The 17,676-nt window shown below is 50.6% G+C and overlaps 6 protein-coding genes across 9 annotated transcripts; 2 read left to right on the top strand and 4 right to left on the bottom strand.

Annotated features, from left to right (window-relative positions):
- The first annotated feature begins 254 nt into the window (after positions 1–254).
- Positions 255–5,498, top strand: LOC128271630 (diacylglycerol O-acyltransferase 1). Of its 4 annotated transcripts, XM_053009232.1 has the most exons (9): positions 256–383; positions 2,194–2,442; positions 3,151–3,279; positions 3,346–3,437; positions 3,514–3,675; positions 4,053–4,202; positions 4,278–4,633; positions 4,709–4,875; positions 4,947–5,498. In XM_053009232.1, exons 2-9 carry the CDS (start codon positions 2,315–2,317, stop codon positions 5,266–5,268), a joined length of 1,506 nt encoding a protein of 501 aa, XP_052865192.1. In that variant the 5' UTR covers positions 256–383; positions 2,194–2,314; the 3' UTR covers positions 5,269–5,498. The 4 variants fall into 4 exon arrangements, with proteins under 4 accessions (XP_052865190.1, XP_052865192.1, XP_052865189.1 ...); XM_053009230.1 differs by having other exon boundaries at positions 255–371; positions 3,151–3,437; XM_053009229.1 differs by having other exon boundaries at positions 3,151–3,437.
- Positions 5,499–5,680: 182 nt separating this feature from the next.
- LOC128271151 (aspartate--tRNA ligase, mitochondrial) lies at positions 5,681–7,960 on the bottom strand. The gene is made up of 4 exons (XM_053008591.1): positions 7,952–7,960; positions 7,073–7,759; positions 6,330–6,998; positions 5,681–6,262 (listed from the first exon to the last, which is right to left on the bottom strand). The coding sequence occupies exons 1-4, from the start codon at positions 7,958–7,960 to the stop codon at positions 5,681–5,683; spliced, it is 1,947 nt and encodes a 648-aa protein (XP_052864551.1).
- Positions 7,961–8,391: 431 nt separating this feature from the next.
- LOC128273231 (WD repeat-containing protein 82) lies at positions 8,392–9,454 on the bottom strand. Its single transcript, XM_053011165.1, has 2 exons — positions 8,744–9,454; positions 8,392–8,674 (listed from the first exon to the last, which is right to left on the bottom strand). Exons 1-2 carry the CDS (start codon positions 9,441–9,443, stop codon positions 8,430–8,432), a joined length of 945 nt encoding a protein of 314 aa, XP_052867125.1. The 5' UTR covers positions 9,444–9,454; the 3' UTR covers positions 8,392–8,429.
- A 309-nt stretch (positions 9,455–9,763) lies between these two features.
- LOC128271150 (alanine--tRNA ligase, cytoplasmic) lies at positions 9,764–12,759 on the top strand. The gene has a single exon (XM_053008590.1). It carries the CDS (start codon positions 9,764–9,766, stop codon positions 12,677–12,679), a length of 2,916 nt encoding a protein of 971 aa, XP_052864550.1. The 3' UTR covers positions 12,680–12,759.
- Positions 12,760–14,193: 1,434 nt separating this feature from the next.
- On the bottom strand, positions 14,194–15,395 carry LOC128271149 (mitochondrial ribosome-associated GTPase 2). Its single transcript, XM_053008589.1, has 2 exons — positions 15,267–15,395; positions 14,194–15,207 (listed from the first exon to the last, which is right to left on the bottom strand). The coding sequence occupies exons 1-2, from the start codon at positions 15,393–15,395 to the stop codon at positions 14,194–14,196; spliced, it is 1,143 nt and encodes a 380-aa protein (XP_052864549.1).
- A 354-nt stretch (positions 15,396–15,749) lies between these two features.
- Positions 15,750–16,678, bottom strand: LOC128272569 (RNA-binding protein pno1). The gene is made up of 3 exons (XM_053010396.1): positions 16,513–16,678; positions 16,349–16,442; positions 15,750–16,280 (listed from the first exon to the last, which is right to left on the bottom strand). Exons 1-3 carry the CDS (start codon positions 16,650–16,652, stop codon positions 15,864–15,866), a joined length of 651 nt encoding a protein of 216 aa, XP_052866356.1. The 5' UTR covers positions 16,653–16,678; the 3' UTR covers positions 15,750–15,863.
- Positions 16,679–17,676: the final 998 nt, after the last annotated feature.

Raw genomic sequence — 17,676 nt, 5'->3', positions numbered from 1 at the left:
CCTCACTACCACCAATTCGTGTGCGATCGCTGATCCTGTGATCCTTTGGGAACCTTTGCAAATGGTCTTCATCCTTCCATTCCATTCCACGACTCCTTTCCTGCAACTGCGATCGATGCAGCTACCCATACTCTTACAACGAGCACTGTGCGCGCGGTCTTGCCCCTAATCGGCGCGTACTTCGTAAGGTGTACTGGAAGTCGGCGGCCGCACGAAGTTTCAGTTCGATTTGTTCGTTACTACTCCTCGGTGGTGGTTGGTTGAGTCGTCGTGTGATAATAATGTGTGACTGTGACCGTGCTGGGTTCGTGCTCGCGCTTCCGACAACGAGGCGTTCAATTTAATCAACCAAAGTAGTAACCGCGTGCTGGGTCCGCTTCTAAGTACGTATAAGCAGCACCCCGTTTACGGCGAGTGCAACACTTCTTAGCGCCGTTTCCGCCCGAGTGTGGTGGACATTGATTTGGTTTTTGTTTGTGTATGCGTTTCTCGAATCCGGATCGACCCGCCACTGATAAGTCGCCGGGTCCGTTTCAAGTGTTGTTAAACTGATCACTGGCCACTGATAAGTGACCCGCCGGCATCGCCGGCGATGGTGATGATGCCAGCGCTGGCCAGTGTTGGCCAGTGTTGCACCGTATGCAGGGGAGCGCAGTGCCTGAAAAGCCGGAGCGGAGTGCTGTTCGCTCGAGAGCCTGAAAAGCGTCGTGGGAAAAGATAGACTAGGTTCGCTGCGGGGTGATTAGTGTTTCGTGAACCTACCAGTGGGAGTGGCATAGTGTGTTTTAATCTGATTGTCCCAATTTGCTGAAGATCGCCAACACTTCTCCAAAAGCGCCATACCGATCCTCACCGGCGGCGCAGTAGATTTTTTTGACAACTCCATACGATCGTTCGCTAGGCAAAGCAATGTTTGGACGCGTTTTGAGGCCTTCGAGTAAAACCTGTTTTCGGTGGGCTCATTACGCGCCATGACCCCGCGGGGACGCTGGGCAAGTGAAGAGTGATAGCCAAGGTTACCCGGACGAGGGGGCAAAACGACGTCACACAAACGATTGCATCACGGTCAGCCGAGGGCCCGTCGTGTGCAGCGATGGCGGGCCAATTGAGTTACGGATTCAGTGGTGAAAAGTGAGAGCGTCGCCGAGAGACAAGGCACCGTTGGAACCGCAACTTTATCGGAGTCTAGCTGGGCCAGACGCTGATTCCATTGTCACGGTCAAGTTCAATGGCTTGTTTGGCGGCCTCTAGTCTCTCTCAGATATTGCCTTAATGCAAATATGTTATCGGTGACGGATTGCATTTGCACGCCCAAGCCCCACTGTTGATCTGATTTTAGCACAATCATGATGACCTCCTTTCTGGCATGGGAGATGCGAATCCGTGGACCGTTGAAGGCTGCATTTACATTTGAGTTTCTTATCAATTAACCGGGCGTGAACAAAGTCCATAAAAGACGGAGCCGCAACGGGCTGGTTCGTCATCGCTTTACAGATCGGATCTTGCGTACATTGGACGATAAAGCGTTGTGTCAAACGTCTGCGTCAGTGGAAAGATAAGCCGGTTCAAAGTTGGTTAAAATGTTAGTTTGTTGTACGTTCAATGAACTAACTTTATGGAAAGTTTACACGTGTGTTATGAGTAGCGACGATAAGGCACCAGCTACGTAGACGATCTTCGTAAACGACGTGATCTGCGATCGTATTATAATGCCCTCAATCTTTGTTCGTTTGGTTATCAGGATTTTATAAGTATAGTTGTTATGGAAGAATGCCAACCCAAAGGCTGTTATTTCCTTTCTATTTCAAAAACCTGTTCCGAACCCGATCCCTGCGTAGGAAAAATAGATGATTCTGTACTGAGCACGATCGGCCACAGTTTCCCACCGGCTAGAGTGTTTCAGTCATGCTGAATGGAGGGAACCGATCTGATCGGAGAGAATTTATCGTATGATTAGGTAACCGACATCCCTGTAAGCCGGTAATCGTGCTCCAGGCCCGTATTTCAATCTACTTTCAAAGCAAAAACAGTGCTGTTGGCGACGCTGGCGTAAACTGCCGTAGCTTTATGACCTCTGACGATAAGGAAGCCAAAATTTCACCCATTCTCGCGCTATCGCCTGGTTACCAGGTCCAGGAACCCGGGCCCAAAACGAGCGGCTTACAATCGGTTTCTTTTTCGTTCCCGCTCTAGGCGACCGTTGAACCGCCGCGACATCTAATCGCAAACCCGCCCCCCGGCACGATACCAAAGAAGATAGAGATCGAAGACGCAGTTAGGACCCGAACTGCAACATCACGGCTCACACAGGAAAATGTCGGGCGAAACACATTCAACGGCGGAGGAAAACAAGGTCCGATACCGGCGGACACAGAGTGTGACGCGGGCGGAGGAGATAACGAAGAAGGAATCGGTACAGCGAAAATCACAGCCGGACAAACCGTAAGTTGGGCCAGAGGGATCATGTTGCAAACACACCGAATGAATCATACGTCTCCGAACGTTGTCACGATGCCGAATGAGTCGTTCCCAGCGCACGCCAAGAAACCCTTCTGGGAAGGTGTCGGGGTTTCGGTTTTCTAGGGAATGTTTTAATTGTTGGTTCAGCCATGCTATTATGCTGTCTCATCTTCTGCCCCCTTTCATTGGCGGCCGATGTGTCGGAGTCGCGTGAGCGCACCCGGCATAGATTCTGTAGGTCATCGGAGTGACGCACTATCAGTGCCGGTTCGCGTGTAAAGCGCAGTTTGTTTTGCGTGTTACGCGAGCAGGAAATGCGCGGAAAAAGTACTTCGCCCCGGAAGCGGGTGTACCTATGACAGAAAGGACGAAAGGTGTAAGGCCACGGTGGGCGTCAAGGTCGATAATTTTACTATTCAAAGATTAAACAACATTTAATCTTTTTGGATTATTGTTCCATTTGCTCTTTTTGTTGGTGGGATAAATTTAAACTATTCGTTGGTCAACTCTTTCTTCCATTAGAGCGTGTTGCAGGTAGCAGCAGCGATTCTTCCTGGTAATCGCAACAAACTCATCCGTCGTCTGCATTTGTTGTAATCCTCGTTAATGGTCCATTGTTTTTGCAAAGCACTTCTAAGAATTTCGTATTCCGTTTTCACCAACCCGGTGAATTGCTTTTCCCCGTTGCAGATGTCACCGACCACGCGACTCGCTGTTTTCGTGGAGTTCCGGCTTCGACAACTTCACCGGTCTAGTCAATTGGGGTTTTCTGCTGCTCACGATGGGAGGCATTCGGTTGGTGCTGGAAAACTTTATCAAGTACGTACTGGCACGCATGCCACCCGCCTATGTGCAGTGTTTAACGGTTCTGTTCGATCTTGCCAGATACGGCATCCGCGTCGATCCGGTTCAGTGGTTCACGGTGCTTACCGGCAAAGGTGAAGGTGAAGGCTATCCATCGCTGCTGCTGGTCAGCTGTAAGTATCGTGTGGCCGGGTCCTCTGAAAGCCGGGGAAAATGGTCGCTAACTTTTGAAAAACCAAATGTTTCCAGACTCGCTGGTGCCCGTGATGATCTGCCTGATGATGGAACGCTCCCTGGCGAACGACATCATTCCCGAAGGAGCCGGGATGGCCGTCCACATTATCAACATCATCGTGCTGGTCCTGATCCCGATGGTGGTGATACACGTGAAGGGACATATCTTTAGCTTGGGTAAGTGCAACGGAGCAAAAGGCGCCAAATCACGCAACCTTCACCCTCGCCGGCACCGGTTGATGGATTAATTGTTGCTCAACGAAATAGCTCCATCCGGCGAGAACGTTCAATGCGTTAGGTCCGAGGGCAAAAAGTGGAACCGCGCCACATTGCCTTGAACTTGCCGCGCCCGGAGCAAACTTGTAATTAGTCCGGGTCGACACAGTCACCCGCATGCATCAGGGCATTATTTTCAAATCTTATTAGAGCGCATTCTAGGACGCAGACCATGGTGTGAATATGCATTGAAAGTGCAGTTTGTGTCCCTCTTTCTACGCTCCATTGTATGATAGACTCAAGCGTTACTAATTAAAATGTTGTTTCTCTCTGAACAGTGGGAGCTATGACGGTATGCTTCATCTATTGCATACTGTTTATGAAGCTCTGGAGCTACGTGCAGGTTAACCTGTGGTGTCGCGTGCAGCAGAAGCAGAACCGACACAATCGTTCTGGCCGGCGTCAGAGTATTACGATTGCGCAACTGCGTAAGTACCGAGTGACCGCACAAAAGTCGATTCCGTTAATTACTGACCTCATCATGCTTTGTTGTTCCCCATTAGAGAACGGACGAGATCAGGAGCATGAACGAAACGGAGCGAATGGAAGTGCGTCAGGCGGCGGATACAATAACGACAAGGACAAGGTACCGGTTCTGGTACACTACCCCGACAATCTGCATCCGACTGATCTGTTCTACTTCCTGCTCGCCCCGACCCTGTGCTACGAGCTGAACTTCCCCAAAACGACGCGCATCCGGAAGCGGTTCCTGATCAAGCGCATGCTCGAGGTGGTGATCGGTGTGCACATCGTGATGGGTTTGTTCCAGCAGTGGATGATCCCGTCGGTGCGAAACTCGCTCATACCGTTCTCGAACATGGATCTCACAAAAATGGCCGAACGTTTGCTAAAGCTTGCCGTAAGTGTTGGTAGAAAGCAACGAGTGCAAATTCTACAATCAGTGACTTAATTGTACCATTTCCGCTGCCGCTAGATCCCGAATCACTTGATGTGGCTGTGCTTCTTCTACCTGACGTTCCACTCGTTCCTGAACCTGATGGGCGAGTTGCTACACTTTGCCGATCGTAACTTCTACAGCGATTGGTGGAACGCCAACAATATCGACACGTTCTGGCGCACGTGGAACATGCCGGTACACAAGTAAGTATCGAGCGGACGTCCACACATCCTTTCAGTGAAATCTTTAACAGAGAGGCTTTCCTTCCTTACAGATGGTGCGTTCGGCATCTGTACATTCCAGTGGTGGAATTGGGCTACTCGAAGCTGAGCGCTTCGGTGATCGTGTTCTTCTTCAGTGCCTTCTTCCACGAGTACCTCGTAAGTGTCCCGCTGAAAACGTTCAAGGTGTGGGCCTTCACGGGCATGATGGCCCAGATTCCGCTCTCGATCGTGGCCAAGCACATGGAGACGACGTACGGGCCACGCTGGGGTAATATGCTCGTCTGGGCGTCGATCATTCTCGGTCAACCGCTTTGCATTATGATGTACTACCACGACTTTGTCATCACCAACTACAACGAAGTCCTGGCGTAGTCCTAGGCGGCCATTGCATACCACTACCACGTACGCATCACGAATAGGCCGAACCCTGTTGCTGCTTAAAGATTATCGTCACAATCAATCGATCATCGTTTGTCTTTCATTTAACCGTTCTTTTTTAGTTTTGTAAATGTTCGTCGCTATATTGTGCATTTGATAGAAAATGTGTCTTTTGTAATCGTGTTTATTTTGCTCCATTCTTTTCTACATAAAAAATCCAAAACTAAAACAATTGTTCAACAAATACTCATTTACACGGTGCCATGAAGCGTATCGCGATGCTGATGACCTTGATTCTGCTTAAATACTTGATTTTCACCAGTGTTATGGAGAATTTTCATCTTAATCTAAATTTCGTACGGGATCACAACGAGCCCTTCAGTTCAATTGGACCCCGCATTCCAATTTACTCTACCACCTGGATGTGATAGATCCGTTTCTCCTCTTCGCTGATCGGTACCGGAGCCTTCGAGAGGGGATCCTTACCGTCCAGGCTTTTCGGGAAGGCGATCACCTCTCGGATCGTGGCAGCGTTACAGAGCAGTGACATGTAGCGATCGAGACCGATTGCGAATCCTCCGTGGGGTGGGCAACCACTTTCGAGTGCGTTCAGCAAATGCTCTAGGTGTGTGTGTTCAATTTTGAGCACATCGCGCAACACCCGTCGTTGTAGATCGCTCCGGTGGATTCGTATCGAACCGCCCCCGATCTCCATTCCATTCCACACGAGATCGTACGCTAGCGATCGAATGTTGAGCAGTTCATCGAGCGCCGGAGTGTCGGTGGCCAGCTTCGAGGCATCATCCGGATGAGGGGCCGTGAACGGGTGGTGCGTACTTTCTATCGTTCCCGTTTCCTCGTTCTCGCTGAACATCGGAAAGTCGACAACCCATAGAAAGTTTTTGGCGAGAGGTAAACGAACCGGGACAGCGGACCGTTCTTCGAGGATCTCGTACGTTGCCAAGCGTACCCGTCCCATCATGTTTTGCTGCCGGTGGAGACTTCGGTTAATTGAATGCTTCATTTGAATTCAAATCAATGCAATAACAACTTACGACATAAGTATGCTTTCCCCAGCCCAGAAGAAGCACATCCTCCGGTTTTAAGGCCAGCTGCTCGCTTAGTCTTTCAGTTACGCTTTGGCCAAGTAACCGTACGATGGGACCCACCGTCCATTCCGGTGTCACTTTGCTCATAGTAAACCTGCAGAAGTTACTCTTTTTTGCAATCTCATCGAGGGTTTTCTTAATACTTCCCGGCAGCTGACGAGCTTCTTTTGCCCGGATGACCACGGCGTACGCCCTGAAATCTTGCTTCCGGACACCTTCGGGTACTGCGAGGTCGAGTAACGAGCTGACGTTTTGAAGCTCGTACCCAAACCGAACGTCCGGTTTGTCACTTCCGAAGCGTTCCATCGCTTCGGCTAGTGTCACCCGTGGAAAGGCCCCAACCAGTGGTTGTTGTTCGAAGGGCCACGACTTCTGCAGTACGGCTTCGATCAAGGCCATCACTTTCTCCCGATCGGTGAAGGAAAGTTCTATGTCCAGCTGGGTGAACTCTGGCTGCCGATCGGGGCGCGTTGATTCGTCTCGGTAGCAGCGGGCGATCTGAAAGTACCGATCGATGGCAGCAACCATCAGCAGCTGCTTGAACTGTTGCGGGCTCTGAACGAGCGAATAGAAGTGTCCCGGTTTACGCGAAGGCACCACAAACTCTTGTGCTCCCTTGAGGTGGAAAACAGAGAAAAACATACTTTGAAAACGGGCGGTGGATTTCGCCGTAACGGATGCTCACTGACCCCGGGCGTTCTCCGGAACAGAGTGGGTGTTTCGACCTCCACGAAGCCAAAGTCATTGATCATGCATTCGCGCATTTTCATGATGACCCGCGACCGCAAGCGAAGATTGTACTGTAAATCTCGGTTCCGCAAGTCGATGTATCGATATTCCAGCCGCAGGTTTTCCTTGGCCCGGTTGTGATCCTTGACGTTGATTGGCAGACGCTTTTTGGACTCATTCAGGACGTCTAAGCACTCGACGTGCACTTCGATCTCTCCCGTCGGAATGGCGCGATTTTGTTGACCTTCTGGGCGCAACCGCACCGTTCCTTGCACCTGCAGAATCGACTCGAAAGGCAGCCCGTCCAAATTGAAACGGTGGCAATCCTTTTCGGGGATCAGCGCTTGCACGGTTCCGTAGCCATCGCGCAGGGTGAAAAATTTATTCATCCGCGAGTACTCCAGCCATCCGCAGAGGGTGACGCTTTGGCCAACGTTGGCCGGCCGCAGTTCACCGCATGTGTGTGACCGGATCGTAAACTCATTACTCGAAGGGCCAACAGGTGTGTGTTGACTTTCGATTGTGACCCTACTGGGTTGGCTTTCTCCTAGCTGATCGGAACATGCCGTCGTCTTTACGCCGCACCGAGGAAAATATCCATTCAATCCACTTCCACTTTGGAAGCAGTTCGATTGTCGATTGTACAGCTATCGCGGGGAATGATAACTATTCATTAGATAAAGATTTGGGAGTGCATTAGTGCATTGTAATGATGCAATATTTTGTACCGAAAAGAAATACCGTTGCAAAGATATCTTATCGTGTGTTCTTCCGAGTGTCGTTCGTCCATTCACAGCCATAAAACGAAGCGCACAATTAAATAAAGCAACACTATTGACCCTGAACATTTTTCAACGAGCTCCGCCAACAGAACCAATTGTATAAAAACCTTCGATCTTTCGATTTCGGCCGTACGAACCGGCTTTGCGTGTTTACTTTTGTTTTTGTTATCAACCGCTTCAGTGAGCCGTTCTCCGATAACTGACAGTATTTCTCACTTTGTAACGCTCACCGCTAGGAGTGAAAAAAATTACTCACTTTGTTGGTTTTGATCCCGCTGTTTTTGAAATCAATGGACTTCGCCGGATTTTCTTTACAATATTAAATTATCAGACTTCCGATCATAGAATCTTCTGTTTATTCGTTAAATACTAAATTCAGTCTTCCAAATAAAGAAGACTCCGTACGAACCACTTCAGACGACAGTGTAAAATAAAAGGTTCCGTTGTGAACACTCCATATATCCACACGGCCAGGATGTTTCGTTTGCGCCATTGAAAAAAAAAGCAAGCTGGTTCAGTGGTTATCCGTCATCGTTTAAACATCATCGCCAGTAGGAAGCCAGAACGCCATATTCGTGCAGGCCGATGCAAGCACCATGAACTTCGGATTGAACTGCACACACTGCACCGGGCCGGGATGGTCACCATTGAGGACACAGATCTTGTAGCCCGTGTCCGCGTTCCAGACGTGCACTCGCCCGTCTGTACTGCCGGAGAAGATGAACTGCGAATCCGGACTGAACGAGGCCTCGATCGGGATGCCTTTGTTGTTGAGGTGTCCTGTGGCGGAAACCGATACGAAGCAGAATGTAGAAAGGCACCATGACGGACACGCATCTTTCCACTTACCAGTGAACGTTTGAAGGGGCGTACCGTGGAACGCATCGATTAACCGAATGATGGACCCATTCGTGCTGATGAGGATCGTTTTGCCGTCTCGCGAAAACTTCAACCCCGTCCAGTCGCATTCCTTCTCCTGGTTCAGCTTGAACGTCACGAACGGTCCCTTGTCGAATGATCGCAGATCGTACAGCTTGATGCTTTCCGAGTTGACACCGGCCGCAAAAATGAGGCCCTCCGGATCGTACGCTGCCACCGGTCGGCCGTTTAACTGCATCACCCCCTGGCAGTTCGGTGACCGCAGGTCCCATAATCGGAGCGTCTTGTCGAGGGATCCGGATAAAAAGGTGTCCTCCACGGGCGAGATGTTCAACGAGATCACCTTCTTCGTGTGGCCGGGAAAGTAACGCAGATACTTGTTGTCGTGCAGACTGAGGTACCGGATCGTGTCGTCCACCTTGGTCGAGCTGTGGATGGCCGTGTTGTTGGCGTGCGTAAAGTGTATCAAATCGACGCCGTACTTTTTCGAGTTGACCGTCCGTATCTGGGTGCCCTTCTCGCAGTCGTACAGCACGATCTGATCGTCCTCGCTGCACGAGATTAACATTTCGCCATTGGCGGAGAAGTCAATCGCATTGATTTTGTCCGTGTTCTCACGGAACACCTTGGCCACCTTGAAGCTCCGCACGACCGAGTCGATGAGCTTCATTTTCGGTACTTCCGCCACTTTGCCGGTTTGTTGTAGTCGTTGGGTGCGTCAGCAGAAATGTTTCGATCGCGTCTCGACGCGCAGAAAGCTCACTCTCAACGTTAAAAGGGGCACGATTTTCCGGCGGGCGGCAATCGAGCGGGTTGTTTACGTTTATCGGCAACACGCACGCACCGGGAAATTGAAGCAATTTCCAGAGGATGTTTGTTTCGGTGGCGCGCACTGACAGATGCACACTGACAGCAAGCGTCGGGTAACGCTACCGTAACACGCGCTCTGCGAACGTGCTCTTGTGGTAAGGAAACGATGTTCTTTACGTTATGTACTCAAACACCACGCTGACTGCCGACCAGATTCGGAACATTTTCCTCGATTTCTTCAAGGAAAAGCAGCACCTGTACGTGCACTCGTCGTCGGTCATTCCGCTCGACGACCCGACGCTGCTGTTCGCGAACGCCGGGATGAACCAGTTCAAGCCGATGTTCCTCGGTACGGTCGATCCGGCAAGCGAAATGGCACGCTGGGTGCGTACGGCCAACACGCAAAAGTGCATTCGTGCCGGCGGCAAGCACAACGATCTGGATGACGTGGGGAAGGATGTGTACCATCACACATTCTTCGAGATGCTGGGCAACTGGTCGTTTGGCGATTACTTCAAGCGCGAGATCTGCACCTGGGCCTGGGAGCTGCTGACCGAGCGGTTGCGTCTGCCGAAGGAACGGCTGTACGTGACGTACTTCGGGGGCCATCCGGAGTCGGGGCTGGAGCCGGATTTGGAGTGTCGTCAGATTTGGATCGAGCTGGGCATTCCGGAAGCGCACGTCCTGCCGGGCAGCATGAAGGACAACTTCTGGGAGATGGGTGAAACGGGCCCGTGCGGACCGTGCTCGGAGCTGCACTTCGATCGGATCGGTGGAGGACGGAGCGTACCGGAGCTGGTGAACCAGGACGATCCGGACGTGCTGGAGATCTGGAATCTCGTGTTTATCCAGTTTAATCGCGAGCAGGACGGATCTCTGCGTTCGCTGCCGAAGAAACACATCGATTGCGGGATGGGCTTCGAGCGGCTGGTGTCGGTGATACAGGACAAGCGTTCGAACTACGACACGGACGTGTTTGTGCCACTGTTTGATGCGATCCAGGCCGGAACGGGAGCACCGGCATACCGGGGTCGAGTGGGAGCCGAGGACGCCGATGGAGTCGATATGGCATACCGGGTGTTGGCTGACCATGCCCGGACGATCACGATCGCACTGGCGGACGGTGGTTTCCCGGATAATACTGGCCGGGGGTACGTGCTACGGCGCATTCTGCGTCGCGCAGTTCGTTATGCAACGGAGAAGTTGAACGCCAAGCCGGGATTCTTCGCGACACTGGTCGACACCGTCGTGCAGTTGCTTGGGGACACATTCCCCGAGGTACGCCGTGATCCGCAGCACATTAAAAACGTGATCAACGAGGAGGAGGAACAGTTCCTGAAGACACTATCCCGTGGCCGTAATTTGCTCAATCGAACGATCGCCAAGCTGGGCGACAGCACCACGATCATTCCGGGAGATGTAGCTTGGCGGCTGTACGATACGTACGGCTTCCCGATCGATCTGACGCAGCTAATGGCGGAGGAGAAAGCGATGACGATCGACATGGATGGGTACGAAAAGGCCAAGCACGAATCGTACATGATTTCGCAGGGCACCGAGAAGGCCCAAACGGCCACGATCGATCTCGATGTGCACGCAATCTCGGAACTGCAAAGTCGTCCGCTGGCCCCGACCGATGATGGGACAAAGTATCGGTACCGCGCGGAGAGCACCGACCCACTGGCAGAGTACGTGTTTGACCCGTGCCGGGGCCGTATCGTTGCCTTGCGGTGTGACGGAGCGTTCGTTGAGGAGGTACACGCTGGCCAGGAGTGTGGAGTGATTGTCGATCGGACAAACTTTTACGCCGAAAGCGGAGGACAGATCTACGATCAGGGTTTCCTGGTGAAGGTCGGCGACGAGAGCGGAAGCGAGCTAATTGTGACGATGGTGTACAACCGGGGCGGATACATACTGCACATCGGAGTGGTCGAGGGAACGCTGCGTGTCGGTGACGAGGTAGATTGCCATATCGACACGGTGCGCCGCCAGTTGACGATGAAGAACCACTCGGCCACGCACGCCCTGAACCACTCGCTGCTGCAGGTACTGGGGCAGGACACGGACCAACGGGGATCGTTGGTGGTGCCGGAGAAGCTGCGATTCGATTTCACTGCCAAGGCTGCGCTCACGATCGAGCAGGTGGCCGAAGCCGAACGTTTGACTCGCGACGTGGTGCGCAAGAACGTGAAGGTACACGCGAAAGAGACAAAACTGGCCGTCGCGAAGAGCATTCGAGGGTTGCGGTCCGTGTTCGACGAAGTGTATCCCGATCCGGTGCGAGTGATCTCGTTCGGGGTACCGGTTGAAGATCTGGCCGCCAATCCGACGAGCGATGCTGGCGTTCTGAATTCGGTTGAGTTTTGCGGCGGAACGCATCTGCACCAGTCCGGTCACATGGTGGACTTTGTCATCACGACGGAGGAAGCGATCGCCAAGGGCATCCGGCGGATCGTGGCCCTAACGGGGCCGGAAGCGCTAAAAGCGCTGCAGAAAACGGAAGCCCTCGAGCAGGAAGTGAGTAAGCTGCGAGCCACGATCGAGAAAAGTACCGGGGCCGGGGCCAAGGAGCACGTGCGGCAGATTGTGGACCTGACGGAGGACATATCGCAGGCCACCATTCCGTACGTAAAGAAGGACGAACTTCGCACGGTGCTGAAGGGAATGAAGAAGACGCTCGACGATCGGGAACGCGCTGCGAAGGCCGCCGTTGCTGGTGAAGTGATCGAGCGTGCAAAGGAACTGTCGGAAGCACACCGTGAGGCCACATTTTTGGTGGAACGACTGGAGGCGTACAGTAACACGAAAGCACTCGATTCGGCACTCAAAGAGGTGCGCAAGGTGAATCCCGACCAGTCGGCCCTGTTCCTGTCGGTCGATGAGGACACGCGGAAGGTCTTTTGTCTCGCGTCCGTGCCGAAAACTGCCGTCGAGAAGGGTCTGAAGGCGAACGAGTGGATCTCGCACGTGGCCACGTTGATGGGCGGAAAGGGAGGCGGCAAAGCGGAATCGGCTCAAGCTTCCGGTGGCAACTGGGACAAGGCGGACGAGATCCTTGAGTTGGCACGCAGCTTCGCCAGCTCAAAGTTGGCTTAAGAAGGCGCATTTGAATTTTCATTCGAGTTTTTATTACATTTCCTTTCGATAAACCTAATTCGCTACGAAGATTGCTTAATAAACGCATTTACACATATTATCTCGACCAACTCCGGAACCCAAAGACTCCGTTCTCATCGATTGTCCTATTCTCCTGGTTCCACTTCTTGTTGCACTTGCACAGTTCCTCTTAGAAGTACCGGAACTGGAAGAATTGAAGATGTCGATAAGCTTTTCGGCTGAAGACACCGACGCAATTTTGTTTCCAGCTCTACCTAATTTAAAATCGCTACAACTACGCGCTGATGAGTTTTATATGTCATTCTTCACAAATGCATTGAACTTGCCCATAAACTTGCGGCGTCTAGAAGAGCTGCATTTGACCGATAGTTTTGGAGCTTTTAACACCGTTACACAACATTTCAGCCCTCAGCTGAAAGTGCTTAATTTAGACGACCTATCCGATCGGTTGTTGTTTCTAATGAACTTTCCTTGCCTCAGGAAGTTGCAGTTGTGGGTCGATGCACCGATCCCTTCTGAGATAAGTTTGAATTTGTTTAGTAGGCTCTCGTCCATTGAAGAGCTCAAAACCTTCCATGCGATATCGGAAGAATTGTTCGAAACCACAAGAGCCATTGTCTTAATATAACGTATTTGGGGATTGGTTCTTCAGCAAACATTTCCTCTCTAGGAATTTTCAAGTGCTTGGATAAGCTAACAAAGCTCAAGGCAAGTATTTTAGTACTTAGTACAGCAATGTTCCGACCCTGACTTATTCGATATTTATTCTTGCAGCATCTTGAATTGTTTTACGACGATGAAAATGGAGCTTCCAGAGTTGATCTTTTTTATGGATGTGGACTAATGCCTTGCCTTCAAAAGATATCTTTCCATGAGCCGGAAGACATTACACATTGGACTTAATTGTCCAAACAGGTTGCACCAAATTTAAAATATTTGCAATTCACACAAACAATCCGTCACGGCGTCCCACGAACGTCCAAACGGACAGTGAAACGGGCATTGTGGGAAAAAATGAAACATCTTAATTTTTTCTGAAATTCCGCTAAAGCATCTGTTGGCTAACTATGTCTTAAAATAACTCTTCTTTCAATGTAAGGACTACGATTAATATAAATAAAGGACGACAAGTAAATAAAGGACTACGACTACTAATAATCGCAAACCTCCGAAATTTAAAAGAAGGTGCGCTCGCGGGAGGCCAAGGTGAGCGAACGCAAGCGGGTGTTTGAAAGTCCATCCAAATTTGGATCCAACGAAATCACCAACAGCAAAGTGAAGGTGCAGACGAAAATCACCGGCTTCACCAAGCAAATAGCCGCACTTGAAACATGTAATCTCTTCGATGGGTCGTGGTGGTGGCTTTTGTGGCATGAAATTGCCACCCTCGCCGCCACCAGCATTGTGGGCCTGTTCCTGATGAATCCGATGTGGAGTAGAAGTAACATTCGGGCATCTTGGTCATATCGTACTCGTGTAGGAACTCGCACTGGTCACCCTTCTTGCACAGGCCCCGCAGCCAGTGTTTGCACACCAGCATCATGCAGAATGCGAATCTCACGCAACAACTGCGTAATGTTGGTGCCCACCCGGGCACTCACCGGAAGGACGGGGATGTCCACGTGGTGTGCCAGGAGCTCCAGGTTTCGTTCCGCTTCCGGCAAATCAATCTTGTTGGCGATCAGCAACCGTGGTCGGTCGAGGAGTTCTTCGCTAAACATACTCAGCTCATTAAGTAGCGTTTGGTAGTGGAGCCACGGTTCTTCGGCCGCAGCATCCACTACGAACAGAAGGGAATTGCAGCGTTCCACGTGCTTCAGGAACTGAATGCCCAGTCCTTTGTTCCGGTGTGAGTCTTCGATCAGTCCCGGCAAATCGGCCACAGCAATCTGCTCGTAATCATCGTACTGGACCATCCCGAGGTGTGGTCGCAGTGTGGTGAACGGGTATGGCGCCACTTTTGGTCGAGCACGGCTAATTGCCCTCAGTAGAGTACTTTTGCCCGCGTTCGGCAATCCAATGAACCCAACGTGGGCCATACTGCGAAGCTCGAGCGTGTATTCCATCTCCTCACCGCTGGCCCCAAGTTCCGCTACTTGTGGGGCCTGCTCGAGGTCACTCTTGAAGAACTGATTGCCCTTTCCGCCGGCACCGCCGCGAGCCGCCACAAACATCATCCCATCGGTGCTCAGATCACCGACCACCTTTCCTTGAGCGTTCTTCACGATCGTTCCGAGCGGAACCTTCACCACCGTATGGTTCGCGTTCCGCCCGTGACAGTCCTTCGTTGCGCCCTTCACGCCATCCTCGGCCCGTATCATCGACGTTATGTGATTAAACTCACGCACATCCTGCGTTGCCTGCAGGACAACGTGGCCTCCATTGCCACCATCGCCCCCATCAGGGCCGGCGTTTTCGTTGCACCAAAGGCGCAGAAACGAGATGCATCCGTCTCCACCGCCACCTCCGACCGCGCGAATCTTCCGGCAATCGACAAAGTATTGCATCTAGCGAGGAAAAGCAAAGATGTAATCAAAGAAGGCGACGCATGAAGCACTTCCCTTACCGTAGGTTTGTCGGATTTAGGCTTTTTGCTTCGCAGAGGCACTGCCACCCGTTGATTGGAGTATCGCAGTAGGCTGCCGATTGACGGTGATTGCCGCGAGGACAAAGTGCGTAACAACGAACTCCACATTGTGCGGTTAATGTGAGTAGTTAGCGCTTCGATTTTATTTAAACTGTGATTTTTAGGTATTAATAGACAATTAAAATGATGGACACATTTTGCATTTCTTAACCTTATTCACGTAAGTGCCGAAAGCCGGTTTGTTTTGATGCCGATTGACAGCTCGCTTACGCTCGAAGGTGGAATTTGAACGTTGACCAGGGAATGTAAAATTTATTTCAATCTTGATTAAATAATTAGTATAATAAACGGAAGAATAAAACAGAAGGGACAGAAGGGACACAAGCTTAAGTTCAGAATACGTCTACAGAAAATACATTCTTTTATTTAGTTTGTTTATTTATAAACACACTCGCCTTGGTTTATTCGTAGTCAAAATGCACAACATAACGAGGCACCTCGCATATCTCACCAAACTTTCTTTTAGCCGATGCTTATAAAACAATTCCATTTATATCCAAGACGGCCTTCGACCTCTCACATCCGCTGCGAGTTTTGGCTGGCGGCTACGGATCGCAGATTACCGTACACTTTGCTGGCAGGCGAACCGAGAATTAGATGACTTAGGGCGCGCTTGGCGTGCTGAATGTACTTGTAGCTGCCCATGATGTGAATCTTCGAGTCCTGCAGCACGATACGCGTCTTGGTCGTGTTCTCAACGGTGAACTTTGTGCGGCCACCCTTACCAGCCACTCGCCCGATGGCTCTGCTAAGATGATCACCTTTGAGCGACTTCACGTCCGTCACCTCGAACGTTTCAATGAAAAGATCGTCTAAACGGATCAACGCCAGTGAATCTTCGACCTCGAAGCCGAGGGCAAAAGCTCGCACAAAGTCTGCCGCTTTCTGCAGGTAGGATAGGTCTGGTGTTTCGTTGGTCGGTTGTATTTCGACCTGCACAGAAACGGAGTTCATGTAGAGAGGAACGTCGCAATTTTGCCATGCCATATCAGCAAACTTACGTGGCTCGTTTTGATATTGTACCGGATCCTCAGTTTTAACTGTTCAACTACGGGAGTGAAGATCTGCATCCAGTTCTCTTTCAGCGCCCCTTTTCTGTGGAGCAAACGTGGCGAATTAGAGAGTAACGAACGCTATCTGAAGCCCGAAACCGAACGATACCTACCGTGTGCGTGGTATGTACACTCTGCGTAGCTCCAGTTTCGACTTTTGAGGTCCTTTTTCATGCTTTTGTTTCTTTGTGACCTTTTCTTGGATAGGCAGCGCAACGACGTCGACTTCCATACTTTTCTCGGTGTTTTCCATGTTAATTCGTTTCAGCCGAACCAAAACACGTGCTGAACGGAGCAAAAAAACAGCTTATTATTATTATTATTATTGTTTTGTTTTGGTTTTGACAGTTTACTGAGCAGCTGTCAACGCGACTGACGTTCGACCTGTCGACTGAGCAAACATACGGAATGTTTTAAATTTCCTGCTTCGGATAAGGATAAGGATAAGGAATAGGAATTGCGATAAGGATTAGGAATTGATTTGTTTGCGTAAATAAAAATGCGTGCTAAAAACATTATGTTCATTACGAATATGTTTTACAGAGAAGTATCATAAAACCCCCGCTGATAGAGCAGTCGGTAACGCTCTTCGCTGTCAGCGCAGCTGGCCGTGGTTCGAATCCCGGGATCGGTTGTAACTCAACCGGCCATGGTTTCGATTCCCGATACCGGCGTGACAGGGGGGTTGGCGCGGGGCTAACAATCCCGTCCGTAAAAAATTAAAAGTTACAGAAGAGCATCAGAGATTAACATTGTCTCTGGTGCCAGGCCAAGACTGCTCAGCGGTTGTAGCGCCAAAAGAAGAAGAAGAAGAAGAATCATAAAATCCAGATAATTCCGCTTGAGAGTGGTGAACATTACCGCACGCCGTCGAGAAAGTGTTAATTAGCGAGCTCTGTGTGATCGTGTCCTACAAAGAAGATCTTCAGACTCAGCAGAGTTCCGGAAACGTGATAATTTGCAGACCGGATTAATCTAGTTGCATTCCCGCACATATCGACGACGTTGTGAAATGAATTGCTCTTTAGCTTGTGGAATCTTGTTTTACCTTTGAACACTGATAGCAAGTGGCTGCTGCTGGCGAACGTAACCGATACCGACGCCGTATCGATCTTTCGATCTGCATCGCACCTACTTATCGGTTTCTATACGGAAGAAGCCAGTCCTGACCGTGATAATTTAAGTGCAAAAATAAAAGCAGATAATAGAGCGGCTCTTCCCGTTTCGATAAAAGAAATAAATCATTGCTTGATGTTTTCTAATCTGACAAAGTTAGG

Source organism: Anopheles cruzii, chromosome 3 (assembly GCF_943734635.1).
Source record: "Anopheles cruzii chromosome 3, idAnoCruzAS_RS32_06, whole genome shotgun sequence".
In the NCBI taxonomy this organism is placed as follows: domain Eukaryota; kingdom Metazoa; phylum Arthropoda; class Insecta; order Diptera; family Culicidae; genus Anopheles; species Anopheles cruzii.
This window is presented reverse-complemented; position numbering and strand designations above follow the sequence as displayed.